The 17,040-nt window shown below is 36.1% G+C and overlaps 1 protein-coding gene across 9 annotated transcripts in view; it reads left to right on the top strand.

The window, feature by feature from the left end:
- The window catches only part of EHBP1 (EH domain binding protein 1), a 445,131-nt gene that overhangs the window by 375,122 nt on the left and 52,969 nt on the right, over positions 1 to 17,040 (top strand). For 6 of the 9 annotated variants that reach the window (XM_045884913.2, XM_064572453.1, XM_045884909.3 and 3 more), the window contains one exon: positions 9,489 to 9,636. In XM_045884913.2, the coding sequence (XP_045740869.1) occupies positions 9,489 to 9,636 (148 nt within the window). The remainder of the gene's footprint in view (positions 1 to 9,488; positions 9,637 to 17,040) is intronic. The other 3 variants (XM_054509849.2, XM_054509851.2, XM_054509854.2) reach the window with 1 other exon arrangement.

Raw genomic sequence — 17,040 nt, 5'->3', positions numbered from 1 at the left:
TTTAAACAAATCCAAAATTTAATAGTTACTACAAAAATAAATGTAATCCCCAGGGTTGATCAAAGATTTAATCTGGCCAGATGGGGCAAACTTGAGAAAGATTTTGACTTTCCACTCTGTTTTGCAACAAGAAAGGCTGATTTTTTTTTTCTTTCTTTCTTTGTTAGAGAAACAGAGATCAGGCCATCCCCAGAGAAATGAGCAGGTGTGGCCGTTTATAAGCATGTCTGCTTATATTACAAACCAGCATAAGAAAAGTTTGAGTTGGGTTGAAAAGGTCTGCTAAACAGTTGTAATGTTTCACCCTAAATCCTATTTATTCAGTCAAGAGCTGATCAAGCTGGCAGTAAAATATATAGTCTACCCAAACCTTTAAAGATCTTGTAATTTTATTTTTTATTTTCATTCTATCTTCAGTAGCAAGTGAATAGGTGCACTTTGGTAATCCTTGCCTCTGGACAAGCACAGTATTTTTTTCCCCCTTCTGAATGCCTAATAACAGAGCCTTGCTTCCTGTCTAATGATGAAAGGGTGGCAGTCACGTTCTTTCTCTTAGTTTACTATAAAATTGAGGAATTTCATGGACCATTATGAGAACAGAATCTTGTGAAATACTAGCAGTATTAAGTAAAGCCCTTTTAAAAAGAAAATTTGGATAAGTTAAAATGTATTTAGCCCAATTAATGAAAGTCCAATTACTAAGACTGTATGAAACACTGAAAGTAACACAGTTAAGCACAGAATATTGTGTTATTAAGGGTGGTAAAGGACATGGAATTATGGGTTTGTTGGTAGAAATAGGGTGCTTATTTTGCTATAAACACAAATTTACAAAGAGTAAAGATGCAAACTACATTATTTGAAATAATGTATTTTTAGTTTTGTTAAAGCTTATTTCACAAAAATATGTGTAGACATGTTTCCTAGACTTTTCAAACTGTATTTTTCAACTGACTGAATAAAAATATCTAATGTTATGAAAGACACCCATGGGTGGGTAATGATCTCAGCAGCTACACTGACAGTTTCTCATGTTCTAATTCACCTTCACAAATCCATGGCATCATTTTTTGGCTAAAGTCATGTCAGTTGGTGACATTTGCAGCAAGTATAAAAAGGACCCCCCATGGCAGCCATTTTTACTTGATTCTTAAGATCCAAAGGCTGCTGAAAGAACAACTGAATGAAGTTGAGGATTGGAGAAGCTTGATTTTCTTGTTCTCTGTGAAATGAAACTCTAGCCTTTTTCTTCCTCTTCCCCTTAAAAGCAAAAGTCTGCTAGGGGGTTGTAGCTGTGTCAAAGCCGCTGGGATGCCACTGCTGATCACTTTAATTACTACGACTAAGGAGGATAAAATTAAAAGTAGCACCATCGAAGCAGTGGAAGAAAGCTTGCCTAGATGTCGGTGAACTGTGAAATATAAAAATTGCATACCAATACATTTTTATGGAAAGGAGACAAGGAATTACATTACTTATTCTTGAAGAGTTTGTCCTTAAATTGTTCAAGTTTTACTAGTGCATCTATCTATGGCTGATTGTAGACCATTTCAGAACGATGAGGAAAATAGTGACTTGAAGACATGCTGTGAAAGGACTAAATGTTTTTTCGGTTACATCCAAAGTGGTTAGTTCTGATCCATTTTCTATATTTGAAAATACTTAAATTTGTTGTATTGAAATACAAGCTCTTTGTACCATAACAGGACTTTTGCCTGATCCTGAAGACATTAGTAAAGAGAAAAGTAAAGCTTAAATGTATGACATTCAGCACATTTGTGAAGGCTTATAATTTAAGATTTGGAACCTAAGTTTTAAATAAATATAAACAAGTTTCTCCTCACCTCTGTATATTCAGTAGCACACAAAGGGGAGTTTAACCTGATTTGTAAAGCCCAAGAGTAAGTAAAAAAAACCGGGTTTGTTTTTTTTTTAAATCACAGTAACAGTAGGGCCTCAGAAACATTCTCTGAACACCAGTTATGTGATAGGACCAGTGCTTTGAAATGAGACAATGATTTTCATTTTTACTATGCCATTTATAAGATGTATGACCTTGGGCAATGTATTTAAGTGAGATTCGATTTCTACCAAATCGGAGAGACAGTTTACCTTACAGAATTGTGAGTACTAAACAAGACAGCATGTGTGAAAACACTGTGCACAGGCACAGGGCTAGTATTTACCAAAACATTTGTTACAACCTGCTTTGTAAAAAGATGGTTGTGGGGAGGGTGGCCTTCCAAAAATACAGCTTGCATCAAACCCTCCCAAAGAGTGCGTCCATTGTACAAAAGCTAGATTATCCTACATAACAGTCCAATTCCAAATAATACTGTATGGCAAAAGGTCAGTGTCATCCAACTCATGCATAGAAATAGGAAGCCTATAACTACTTCAGTTTACTTAAGTTGATTTAGACTAGGCAGGTAAATGAAAGATCCGTAAATTTCATACTGTATTGGATTTTTCAAGTGCACTTTTCTTTTTAGTGACAGCCATCTTCTAAGTTACTTTACCCCTGCATCCCAATGAAAAGATTTCTTTCTTTTTTTCCCAGCAGACACAGTAAACTGGTGATTTATTTACAGCTAAGTAATTTTTTTTTTTTTTGTCTCTTTTGAATGCAGAAATGGTCAAAACAGATAACAATAACACATTTCCACTTGGGTAGGTTTAAGCAAACCATTATTGTCAGAAATACTCATTATCTACATATTTGAGCAGTTTGTGCTGAAAGGTGTACAAAAATAATCTTCGTTTGTACTCTCTGGTCATTTTGTCCCTTTGACATAAACAGTATGTCTCTTCCAAGTAAAAGATCCATAGATTTTGTTGCTATTCTGTAAATATTACTGCAAAAATCGACTTTTAATGGAGCTTATATATAAAAATTAAAATGAAATAGTTTTACTTATAATGAATCTGGAAATTAATGCTCTCAATTAAATTAAAAATTATTGCATAATCGATTGCTCTAATTGCAAGTTTTTCCTTTTGACCTTAACAATTAGCTTCTATTTTCTCAGTTGGTTCTTTGTCTTAAGGGAAGCTAATGGGTAAGAAAACAAACAACGCAGATATGCCATCCCACTGGAGAGCTCTAGGCCCAAGCAAAATTGTCTCTGTGGTGTTAGGACATTAGTAGAAAAGTAAATCAAGGCAATCTGATAGGGAACTAGAATTCTGTCAATCAGGCTCAAGATTTTGTGCTGTGTCCATAAACTTTGTTTACTGTAGGGTTTTATGAGTTGTAACCTGCCCTTGCAGTCTGTTAATGAGGCTAAATCTTGCTACTTGAGAATTGAATTACAGCACACCTCTGGGCTAATGGTTATAAACAGAAAGTCCCATTAGGGCTGCATTCTGATTTGTTCATTTGCATTTTTTTCTATTGTATAGAGAACAATGATGGGTAAATAGGTACAAACAAACAATTTACATGGAAATTGATAAAGTGTCCCTAATTAGTATTTAGAGTTGGTTTTATTAATGATTGCCTGCGTTAAATTGCACTCTTGGTAAACTCTCAGAAACATTTGCAGATGGGAATATTATTGGGGGAGGAGGGAGACCAAGGAGGTGGTAGCTTGTGAGAAAAAAATTAGGTTCCCATTTCATATTTGGAAAGGTAGAATCATTTATTTCATTTTAACTCAGTTAAGATGACCCAAGACCACTTCATCTTAGTCTGAATCAACCACATTCCAGCTCTGCAAGGAGTTATTATTCACGCAGTGAAATTCACTTAAACCTAGTTGCCTGAGGCATATCAAATAATGGTTTTTATTAGTGCTCTTAACTTTTCTTAAGTTTGAAAGATGAAAGTTTAGTAAAAGCTCAATTTTCCTCAGTTGGTCGTGTAATTTGATATTTTTTGGGATCAAATATTTTACTGGTTAAGAGCAAGGGCTCTGTAGTCAGACCTGAGCTGGACTCCCAGTTCTGACATCAGTTCTAGTTGTTGTGAACTTGAAACTCTAAACCTAAATATTCTCATTGGTAAATATCAGAGTGTGAAAATTAAATGAGATCATGCATATAAAGGACTTAGCACATAAAAGCTAAGAAATATCAGCAACCATTACCGGAATCACCATTATCGAGCATGTATCTCCTTTTATTCCTAGTATATTTTCCATGTTCAGAAATATTAGTAAAGAACTGCAGATTTATGCATATTATTCTCCCATCTTCAGTCTCACCCTGCCTGATGCATACTACTCCTCTAATTATAAGTAAGCTTGTATCTCTAAATATTAAGAAAATTTTCCTCATGTTAGATCTCTCTTCTTTTGCTCCTTCTACAACTATCACCCACCCCAGGAAGCCTACCATCTCATCTTTTTCTTCCTTCTTCTCAGATTCTTTTTTAAAAATAACATTTTTTATAGAAGTAGTACATGTATATTATAGAAAAATAAAAAATGAAGACAAGCCAAAGTAAGAAAACAAAAATATTGCATTTCCACACCTAGATATCTCCATCATAACAACTTTGTGAATACCCTTCCAAGTCTTTTTCTATACATATATTTCTGTGTATTTATTTTGCCAAAATGACAAAATGGGGTTATTATTGTATAAACTTTTTTTTTTCCAGTCAACTTGTATTTCCTCTCATTTAATACTATGGTTATATTCAGATTTCTGTAATTGATTCAGCAATGTCCCGTACAACTTGTTTGTCCAAACCACTGTCTAACCCGGGACTATACATTGCATCTGGTTAGGTTTCTTTTGTTGGTGGTAATGGTAATTGGTTAGTTGGTTTTTGTTGTGTTTGTTTTCATAACTTTCTTGTTAAAATGACCAGGTCAGTTATCCTGAATATCATACCTTTCTGGATTTATTTAGTTGCTTCCTTGCTATGTCATTTATCATGTTTCTCTATCCTCTGTGTATATGATAAACTGGAAGTTATTTAGTGGATTCACTTTAAGCATTTGGGCTAGAATATTATTGGCAGTGTGCACTTTATGTCCTTCACATCAAAAAATATAACATATGGTTGACCCGACATTAGTGATGCCAAGACTGACCATTAGATTAGTGGTCCCTAATCCTCGATTTAGTTCTGGCATGTAGTTCTCTCCATTTACAAGTAGGTTTTCTCCTTGCAACTAGGAAATAATCTCTGTGGTGTTACTTAAGCATATGTTCTAATTACTATTGCTGTGTAAAAACTACCCCAAACTTAGTGGTGTGAAAAAAAATTGTTTTTATGCTCACAGATTCTGTGGGTCAGGACTTTAGACAGGGCATAGTGCTTTGTCTCTATTGTGCATTGTCTGGGGCCTCTGCTAGGGAGACTTGAAGAATTGGGCATTGACACAAAATGGCTAAAGGCTGAGGTCTTCTGAAGGCTTCTTCATTCACATGTCTGGCATGTGGGCCAAGAAGACTCAAGGCTTAATTTGGCTGGCATGACAGCTGGGTTCCCAGAGAGTAAAAAATGCAAGAATTTCAAGAGAACTGGGCAAAAGGGGGGGTATGGCCTTTCCAACCTAGCCTTTGAAATCACCCAACACACTTACATATTCTACTGATTATAATACAAGTGCCTAAAGCTGGCTGAGACTCAAGGGGAGAGGAATTAAACTCTACCACTTGATGAGGGAGTGGCAAGGTCACATTGCAGAGAACATGTGGAATGAGAAATACTGTCATGGCCATCTTTGGAAAATACAGTCTGCCACAGCATAATATGAATATCTAGTTTCCCATCAGACATTTATCAAAGAGCTTTAACAACTGTTGATAATCCATGTCAGAGTCATTCTTTTATGAATGACAAGGTTATGTTTTTGTAATTTTACCTCTTAAAAATTATTATAGCTGGCATTATTGTATAATGTAGAGCTTTCTCTCATTGACTGGGACTATTTAGTTACCCTAAAATTTAGTTCTTACTAGAAGGACAAGATAATTGCTTGATTATTTTCCTCTAATTATAAATTTTCAGAGGAGTTGTTTTAAAAGCTGCCTCAAATGAATTTATACATCCTCCTAAGAACTTTAAAAAAATTTTCCCTTTATTCTTTTCCTCATTCTGTTTTCTTTTTTTTTTAACATTTTTTTCTATACCCAACAGGGGCTCAAACTCACAACCCCAAGATCGAGAGTTGCATGCTCTACCCATTGAGCCAGCCAGGCGCCCCATCTAAGAACTTTTTGAATATCACAGTGAATTAATGACTTTTCATTGATTCGATGTGTGATTTCATTGATTCATTTCACTGCAGTCATTGTTCTTTTTGATACTGAAATTGTTTCAATTTGTCCACTAGGAGCTTCAAATATTTCTCTGCGTCCATTTGATACCCCTATTAATCTACTCCCATTAATTTTGAAAGCTCTCATTTCTAGTCATCTCAAAATGTGTGAAAGAACTGCCTAGGTTTGAGCTCCACCAATCTGGCATCTACCCCTGCTGTCCCTAATAGGATTGTCTACCAAGTTTGATTGCCCTTTTTTTTTTTTTTAAAGATTTTATTTATTTGAGAGAGAGTGAATGAGAGAGAGCAAGCACGGTGGGGAGAGGGAGAAGCAGACTCCCTGCAAAGCAGGGAGCTCAACGTGTGGCTGCATCCCAGCACCCTGGGATCATGACCTGAGCTGAAGGCAGATGCTTAACCAACTGAGCCACCCAGGTGCCCCTTGATTGCCCTTTATAATGTTCAGACTCACTAACCTCTCACATTTACTGCAGCCATTTTTCATGAAGTCTCTTCTACTTTGATTCTCAGGATACCCCAGCATTCTAGTTCTTCTCCTCTTTCTCTATCTCCTTTTCCTCCTCTCATCTAATACAGATGTTTTCCATGCTTTAGTCAGTAGCTCCCCTTTTTCTCTGTATCTCTTCAGGTACTTGCATATATTCCTGTAGTTTCAGCTCTGTAGTCATGCTTTGACTTCACTTCCTAACATGAATTTCACTTCCCAGCTACCTCCTAACATCTTCACTTGGATGTCCAGCCAGCCTCTCAGACCCAATCTGTCTTACTCCTAACTTTCTCTCCCTCCCTTCTTATAGCTCCTCTTAATTTATCTTTATTTTTAGTGCCACAGTTTTACTAGTTGCCCAACTAGTAAGTTGGTATATTGTACCAATTGGTATAGGTACCAGTTCTACCTCTAATATATTCTTACACTGTCTCTTTCATTCCAGTTGCCACCATCCTACTTCTGGATCTCATTACAGCTTCCTTGGACTATTATGAGAGCCTCCTACCTAGTCTCTTTCCAGTTTCTCTATGCCAACCTATCTTATACACTGTGGTCATATTCATCTTTCTCAAATAACACCTTTGGTTGGTCATTCTCCTAGACACACACACACACACACACACACACACAACCAAACCTTTAATTGGCCCTTGCTTTCTTTACAATCAATCACCCTGTTGGACAGGGCTTCTACAGTCTTATCTGCCCAGCTTTATTTTTCTTGCCTTGTCTTTCTCTTACTATTTTTGCCTCATGCTCAGGAAAACTAGACTATGTACTTTTTCTCAATTGTACTCTCTTGCCTCTGTGTCTGTGTATTGTTCCCACCTCGTAGTTTCTCTTACAGTGACCCACCTAACTCCTGACTACCATCTCTATGCATTCTGAATCCTGATCATTCTGCAGGCTCAACTCAAAAACCATAATGCCATGATACCTTCTGTTTGTTCCTCGGACAGAAATGTTCTTTTTTTTTTTTAAGATTTTATTTATTTATTTGACAGAGAGAGCACAAGCAGGGGGCAGCGGGGAGTGGCAGGCAGAGGGAGAGGGAGAAGCAGGCTCCCCGCTGACCAGGGAGACTGATGTGGGACTCAATCCCAGACCCTGGGATCATGACCTAAGCCAAAGGCAGACGCTTAAATGACTGAGCCACCCACGCGCCCCAGAAATGTTCTTTCTTCTGAACTCTTGGTCGAGTTTGATCAGAATTCCTTATTGTGGCCATTTTATCTTTCCTCTGTATTATAAACATTTGAGAGTATAAGTTACAAGTTTTCATGCTTGAAATTTCTATAGCAAGTACCAAGTACAAGGTATACCTTAAGGACCAGAGATACAAAGATAAATTAGATGTAGCTCCTTCCTTAAAGTAGCTTAGTTCTATTGATAAGGAGGCATTTGTACAGAGTATAAGGTAATTTGACAAGTATCATTTTTAAGAGTAATAACACACACACAGTACTATAGTAACACATGTTATTCCACCAGTGGGGAGGAGGGAAGAATAGTCAGGGGAAATTTAGTGGATTTAAATTGAATCTTGAAGAATGAGTTAGAAGTTAAATAAAATGAGAGGACATTCCAAGAAGAGAAAATGACATATTCAAATCTCTGGGCATGAAACTACACTATAAAAGCAATTCTGAATAAAATAGATGTGAGCTTTTATGGAGGTTGGGAGAGGTTAAGGGAGGATAACACTGCAAAGGTGTGTTGGGGCCACATTATTTCAAGTTTTGTTTTGCTATAATGATGCCTTATTTTATGTATTTTCCAGTTTACAAAGCACTTTCACATTGATTATTACAATTCATTCTAATCCTTTTTTAGTAAGCAGAAATTTTAGTTATGTAATTCTCTGTAGTTTTTAGTTATTTTAAATATAAAAAACCATGTTAGATTTTATTTCTTCTTTTTTTTAAAGATTTTATTTATTTGAGATAGAGTGCACGCATGAGTGGGGCAGAGGGGCAGAGGGAGAGGCAGTGGGGCAGAGGGGCAGAGGGGCAGAGGGAGAGGGAGAAGCAGACTCTCTGCTGAGCAGGGAATCCAATGTGGGGCTTGATCCCAGGACCCTGAGATCATGACCTGAGCCAAAGGCAGATTCTTAACTGCCTGAGCCACCCAGGCACCCCTTGTTTTTTCTTCTTAATGTGCATTCGGGGAGAGAGGGAGTAGGAATGGGGATAGTATATCAGTTACCCAATTCTGATTTAAAAACTACCAACAACTATAACTTGTATAACTAATATACTATCTCCATTCCACTCCAGCCCCCTCAAAATACTATTTCTTATATATAATCAATATGATGTAGCAGCATTTAATGCTATCGAAGATGTCTGTTAGCCAGTAACTATACCTTTATTAGAAAATAGCAAGTTAAATTCTATTTTTAAAAAATAAGGTATTAATTGAAATTGTTTTTTAGTATTACGACTTTTTTCTGTAAGCCTGATTATTTTATTAATAATAGTCCCTGCTATTTTCTCAGAATATATATTGCCAAGCATTCTTCAAAGGCTAGTTTGAAATTTTAGCAGACATTTTAATACAATAATTTGTAAATATTTTTAAAAAATCTGATTCTAGGATGTCTTTTAAAAATGGTGTGACATCCAACTGATATAGAGCATCCTATTTATAATGTGGGCCAAGCACCATGCTGTAAACCAGTTACTATCATGATGATCAGATTGAAAATGAAATTGCATTTCTGTCAATTACTGAGTTGGCAACTGTTCAATATATCTTAGCAGCAAGATGAAGAGCGACGTCGGCAGCTGAGAGAGAGAGCTCGTCAGCTAATAGCAGAAGCTCGATCTGGAGTGAAGATGTCAGAACTTCCCAGCTATGGTGAAATGGCTGCAGAAAAGTTGAAAGAAAGGTCAAAGGCATCTGGAGGTGAGTTAAAGAATCTTGTATCATATTCTACAGACAACCCAGAAATCTGCAGTGGACCTTTGGGACATTTTATTCTTACTTCAAAATGTTGCATCAAATACATAGTTTCTAACCTATTGATATGTTGCAAAAATCCTATAGGAATCTTGGTAAATCAGAAGATAACTCTTGCTGTTTCCCAGATCAACTTTTTGGTTTAATTTTTACTTTCTTAGAAGTACTTTCTTAGAATATGATTTAGGAAAAAACTCATACAGACTTTGGTTTATGATTCCCCATGATGCCTCATTAATTATAGTAGGAGTGAGTAAAATGCAATCAGGTCCTCATCATTTAGGTCATGAGACTTGTTAGTGGTGAGCTTTGGCATGAAAGATTTTTGCTTGGAACTGGATCTTTAGAAAGTAGCTTTAACAGTGTTCTGGCCTCATAGCCTGATGTGTAAGGATTTTGGGTAAGCCCCATATCCATTTCTTCTTAGTCTCCTTATTCTAAGAAGGTCTTCTTCAGTATCTGCAGAAATTATTCTCAGCTTGATGTTAGGACAGGACTATAGATACAATTAAGGAGAATTTTGATTTTGCCTCTTAATGCTCAATTTGGGCATCTTTAACTTGGAACTTTTTACGTTTTTGTTTAAGAGGAGTATACTCAAGAGGCCTGTGGGTTTTTTTGTTTTGTTTTGTTTTGTTTTGTTTTGTTTTTTATTTCAAAGGTGTATAACCTATTTATCTACCAAAACATGCCAGGTACTTGTCCTGAGTTAATCTTAGAATGCTAAGATCACTCTGAAGAGTAGGCAAGTGTGGACTCGAATTAAGACCTTAGAGAACTGAAACAGAGGTAAGCTATTTCTAGGTCAATGATAAGTTTCTTCAAAGGAAACTGAAACTGACTGCTGTTATTTCTAATTGATTCCTTATATTAAAAATGTACTGTTGTAGAGAATTCCAGTTAATGCCTATAGCATATAAATTTCCATTCCATAAATTTGAAAGCTGCTTTCCTAAACAGCTGTGTATCTATCCCTCTGGTCTTCTCAGAATGTCTATCTTAATCCCTCATCTTACTTTTCAACTCCTATCATTCAGAATTTTTATTGCAATTTCTACACTCTCTACTATAGTTTTATAATAACATCAGTAACTATTCATAGCTACATTTATATAATGCTATGATAATTTGCTTTCATTTACTATTAATAACAAGATGTTTCTTTGGCATCATAAAAATTCCGGGTATTCTAAGTAAGTCATAAAAATCTTTGCCTCCTTATATCTCAGAATATAGAAAAAAACTCATATTCTTGACCCTCCATATAAAGGTTCTAAAGCTACTAATGCTCCCTTCCTGTGGCATCATAAACTCATAGGAGAAAGTCATAAACTCATGATAATAATAGGATAGAGAGGCATCCAGTGTCTCTTTTATTATTTTTTTCAGTGGTGAGCAAATAATAATGCTATTTTAAATAAGCTGTAAACTCTGGGAAGGCTAAAAATTAAAAGTTTTAATTAATTAATTATTTACTACTGCTGTTTTTAGGTAGTTTGGTTAATGTTAAAATGAAGTCTCAGAGTTCAGGCAGATGTCACTGGATGACAACAAAGGCTTTATCATAGACCATGAGTGGAGCTCACTTTAAAGGCTTTTCCAGCCCTGGTGCTGACTGGTCTTTCACTGCTAACTCTCTTGTCCATGTGCTCCCTCCTGATCTGTTCTTCTTTTGATGAGCTCTTCCAACTGCCCCTTGCTTTATACCTTCTCATTTTTTTCTTTCTCCTCCTAGTCTAAGGTGGTACTTGACCTACTCTTTGAAAGACTCAAGCACACTGATCTTCATCTTTTCTTTCTTATATCTATTTTTATATATTTTTTATCTACTTTATTTTTATGGATAAACCTTGTGCCTCCATCAATCAGATATTTGCTTTCTAATAATCAAACCCAAGCTTTTCTTCATCTATGAAAATTCATAGATAGGAAGGGTCATCTGTATAATTGGTCTTACCACTATAGTCCAACCCCAGTTGAGACTAAGCCAGGACTAGACTAGGTAGAGGGACTTCATCAGTGTGACAACCCAAAGAATGGGTATTTTCCCTACTTGGTAACTAGGGAATGTGAAGACCTGATTTTGTCATCATTCAGTAGTCAACAAAGTAAATAAAAACAAATGAGGATTGGATTTGCAAGCTGGCAAAGAAGTATAGACTAGAACAGGGAAAGCCAGGTGAAATGAAGATGGGATGGGGTTCAATAGATAACTTATGAAAACCTAAAGAGTCTAGACTCTGTTCCCTAAGAAGACCAATGTGACCAGGGTCCATTTCGCCAATGGGACACACTATATTTTCGATATTGAAAGCAGCCACATATCAGATGATAGGCTCTTAATCAGAGCTAAGGTTGACCTACAACAAATGGAGGAAGCCTGTTCCCTGACCTGAGTAAAGGTATATGGATCAGACTAGGGCTTCTCTGGCCTCAAGGTCTAAGTTGAAGCTGTTGAGGTTGGGAGAAGGGGAAGAGACCTTTAGGACAAGTGAAAGGGTAAAATTCCTGCCTGACATTCAACCATTATACGTATGCATTTATCTAATGAGCCGTGATAGTCACTGTGCTAGGCCAGGATTTAGCAAACTTCCTGAAAATAGCTGAAGTAGATATTTTAGGCTTTGAAGGCCTATGGTCTCTGTTTAAACTACTCACTACTGGCCGTGTAGCCTGAAAGTAGCCTTGAACATTATATAAATGAATGGGCCTGCTAGTTATTTACCCCCAAACTGTGGCAGGCTAGATTTTTCCCCCTTGCTAGTTTGCTGATCCTTGCATAGCAAATTAGAAATTCACTTGGGTTTACAAGAGTCTAATTCCTAAGGGAAAATAACCTTATGAGGTTGATAAGTCAGGGGGAAAAATTAACAAATTGGTATCTACTCTTCTATTGTCTAGTGGGAATCATCTGGTCTGAATAAGAAATAATGTAAAAGGAGGAGAGAGAAATAAATAGGGACCAGCCTAGATGGAGGATGAGGTTAGGAAGATTTTGGAAGCAGTGTTCCAGAGGGACAAAGGAGGGGGTATCAAGAGCTGAAATAATAACAAGGAAGTACAGCCTGGGGAATGTGTTGAACATGATCATTACTCAGACTCATTGCCTGAACCTACTTGAAAAGCTTGCTTTTTTCTGTTCTCAAGCAGCAACCTGTCTCAGTGAGAAAAGGAAACTTAGTAAATTTGAGGTGAGGTATGTTCAGCTTCATGGTGTCCACAGAAAATATGCATAAAGTATTTTAGGTCCTGTATATAGCCATATTCAAGCAACCCACTTGCATCCTATTGCAACCAGAAATTGCATAATTCTTGTGAAATAACAGAATCATATCTGTCCAAGGAGCTATAGGCTAGCTTTTACTTGTCCTCCTTTTGACATAATTTTAGGGCTTATGAAAGAATCAGGTGATATTGTAGTGTATATCATGTTTTTCAATTTCTGCATCATTCGGTAGTTATAGACCTATAATAACTTCATTTTAAAATCCTGGTTCTATGTTGGGGTGCCTGGGTGGCTCAGTTGGTAAAGCTTCTGACTTTGCTCAGGTCATGATCTCAGGGTCCTGGGATCAAGCCCCACATCGGGCTCCTGGCTTAATGGGTAGCCTGCTTCTCCTCTCCCTCTGCCCCTCCCCCTGCTCATGCTCTCTTTCTCTTTCAAATAAATAAATAAAATCTTAAAAGAAAAGAAAAGAAAATCCTGGTTCTGTGTAGCAAACTAGTGGGTTCATTTTATTGTACTGATCTTCACTGGGCGAGGTACAAGTGTTTGGGGACAAGGTTTAGTATTTTCATTGTTAGTTGTATGATGTTGTGGTCTGAGAATATGGCCTGAATTTCTGCTTTGGGAATTAATAAGCTTTTATTTTGACTGAATAAATGGTAAACTTTTGTTAATAGTCCATGGATACTTGGAAAGAGGTATCTATCCTGTTTTAACATTATATCATATATTTACTATATATTATATGGTATATTAAATATGATATGTATCTTATTTATTATATATATTTATTCTGTAGCTTATCACTTTGGTTTGAGTTAGGTTAGGGTCGTTTAACGTTTCATTGGACATTGTTGCCACTCTTTGACTTAGATAAAGTAGTGTTCTTTGTTTTTACATTTCAAGTGTATAAAGGAAATGTTTTTTTAATTTCATCCATGAGAATGTTTGTGTTACTGTGTTGTCTTTATTTCAGTTATGGCAATAGACTTATCTAAATTTGTTGAACCAAAATGAGATCTTATAGGCCTTCAGTAATTTTTATTTTCAGCTTCTGTTAATAATTATATTTGTATTGTGTTTTCTGTCTCATGTTTGATTTCTACAGAATAACTTTAAAAGTCATTAATTGTATAGGGACCTTCAATGAGAATTAAAAAATCATGATACAAGTGAGAAAATTTTTTCTGAATATATTTTCTGAATTTTTTTCTGAATATATTTTTATGATCACCTCAGTTTCTTTTTGTAAAAGTGTTTTTTTTACTGTCACCAGATACCCTTTTTTTCATTCAACTTATTTATAAATGATAAGTTTTGTAAGACTGGCCTTATTGCTATGCTATTAATCATACCATTAGGATTCCCATTTTGCTTATAGTGCTGCTCAGTGTCAGCTGGAATGTGCTGTCTCATTCCAATGCATATCCAATCTCCTTTTACCTTTTCTTGCATACATTATATGTGCCATATTTGTAAACCAACTTCTGTTGGGTCTCCAGTTTAGTTTCTGCCATGCTCGCCTACTAAGTTTTCAGTTGTTAGCCATAAAGATAGATTAGATAGATAAATAGATAGATGTCATAAACACAATATGTGATATCTCACACAGACACACATGCACTTTAGTTCTGCTAGGATGCATTTAGACCATTTCCACAGGTGTTAAGAAATGTGTAACATTAATGTTGAAAAGAATTCGAGGGTTTGTCCTAAAACTGAAGTCAGTGAATGGAAAGAAAGTAGAAATCCATTCTTAAGAAGACTTGAGCTGTATAGGAGATCAATTTTTACTCTTGCCCTCCCCAATAGTAATCCTTTTATCTAAGGTTAGCAATACATATATAAATACTGAGTTAACCCACTCAGCATTGCTGGTGAGTGGTAATATAAATAGAGTTCATTTCACTGGAAGTAAAATGAATGGCACCCATTTAACATCACACAGGAACCCAGCACTGTATATGTGAATAATGAAAGGAAGTACAATTTTCTACATATCTCCAGAACCTGAAAGTACCCATATCTGACCACATTTCCAGACTTAGCTGTTTCTTTTCATAGCAATGCCATCCTTCTAGTCACTCAGACAGGAGGGGTCAATTTTGATGTCTGCTTCACCCTTCTCCTCCTCACTATCCTTCCCTAGCCACTCACTATCCAGCCAGTAGGTTTTCAGATTACATCATACCCACTCCCAATTCTTAAATACTAGGTTAGGCTCTCTGTACTGCTTGCCTGGAGGTTAATATCACAGTCTCAACCTTGATTTCCTGCCTCCAACCTTTCAGTTCTCCAGTCTGACATCTAGGTCAGCAGTCTCACGCACATGAAGGATGATGTCACATGCATAGTACACTCCTGTGGGCAATCCCTAGACCACTTTTTCCTTCACATAAGAAGGCATATCAGAATGTAAGCAGGAGTGATATTTTAGGGATAATATTGAAGCCACTGTAATTTATAAAAGTCATAAACTTCAGTGCATATATTACTACTAATTATTTTATACATATTTCACAACTCATTACAATAAAACACTTAGATAGAAAGTTGCTTATATAGACTACTCTTAAAGAACACATTGCTGATCATGTTAGAGCACCAGTATCTCTCCATTCCTATTAAGTAGAATTTAAACTTCCCATTCTGCCCTTCAGGGCTCTCTGCAGTTTTGCCTTCTAAGACTTACCTCCTGTTATTTCCCTTTAAGTATGCTTTGAAGGTTAATGCTTCCAAAGAACAATTCCTGGTACTGTTGGCAAAGAGTAATCTTTTCATCTTTTGCATCTGCTCTGTAACTTCCTTTTACCCCCAAACACTTATCTGTCCTACATGGTTTTGTAGTCACTTGAATATATACCTTTAAGGTGGAATAAGTGTCTTATACAATTTGGTATCTCAACATCTAGCAGTGTTTTGTAAATTGTAGATACAGTGTGCAGAATGAATGTTGAATTTTATGCTTTTACTCTGTGTTAATTATGGTCAGTAATAATCAATAGAGGCTGGTTGACAGCAACAAAGTACTGCACTCTAAAAACTGATAGTAAACTATCTCTGGCAGAGTAATACAAGGAAGTGTTCTAAACACTTAGCAGTCAGGAAATCCTTATTCATTCATTTATGTTTACTGCAAAATTATTTGGATAATTTTTTAGGATAATGAAGATGCTAACATTTATGAAATTAGTTGTGCTAAGCACAGCTGATTAGAAAATATCTCTTAGGGGTGCCTGGGTGGCTCAGTCGGTTAAGTGTCTGCTTTCGGCTCAGGTCACGGGTCCTCAGGATCCTGGGATCAAGCTCCACGTCCGGCTCCTTGCTCAGCAGGGAGTCTGCTTCTCCCTCTCCCTCTGCCTGCCGCTCTCCCTGCTTGTGCTCTCCCTCTCTCAAATAAATACATGAAATCTTTAAAAAAAAAAAAAGAAAGAAAATATCTCTCAACTGATTGTACTTAAATAATGTAGCCAAGTATAATGCCTTAGCATTTTGAAGGCATTTAGATGTGTTTTTTCCCAGGGTCATTTCTTAATGTTTTTTTTTCTTTGTGGTGTTCTTCTAAATGGCTTACATAGTACCTGGAACATCTTCAATAAATGTGAACTATTATTATTAATATTAATGATCACAGTAAGTATTTACCTGGGGAGGCCCCAAATCAAACACACAAAGGTATGCAGGGAAAAGGACAGATATTGAAGGATTAAGCCAAAACTGTGGAATTTTAGAATTTTTCAATTGTAATAATGTTAGAATACCTCATTATTAATAAAAGTTGTCCAATAAAATTTTAGTTGTAGAATAGTAAGGATATTCTTTGACTTTCAGGGCTAGACAGGTATTTCTCTAAAAGGTACACTGCCTGTCAATAACAGAATTTAAAGCTAATCCTCTAACTTGCAAATCCAATTATTGGTATGCTTTTTCAACACATAAAATTCAAAACTACTTAACCAGTTTTATCATTTGGATTTAGAAAGGAAAAAAGTGTAAAATAGAAAACCTTAATGTAAAAAAAAAACCTCCATTAATTAATTGTGACCTAAAACATTTTACTAAGTGTATAAAAAATAGTGTAAGACTTCCTCATTTCCATGTTTTTAGTTTTCAATAGTAACAGT

This window comes from Mirounga angustirostris, unplaced genomic scaffold, assembly GCF_029215605.1.
Source record: "Mirounga angustirostris isolate CCGP_5_RB_7025 unplaced genomic scaffold, mMirAng1.0.hap1 SCAF_10, whole genome shotgun sequence".
NCBI lineage: Eukaryota > Metazoa > Chordata > Mammalia > Carnivora > Phocidae > Mirounga > Mirounga angustirostris.
Note: the sequence above shows the minus strand (reverse complement) of the source record. Positions and strands in the feature narration are given on the sequence as shown.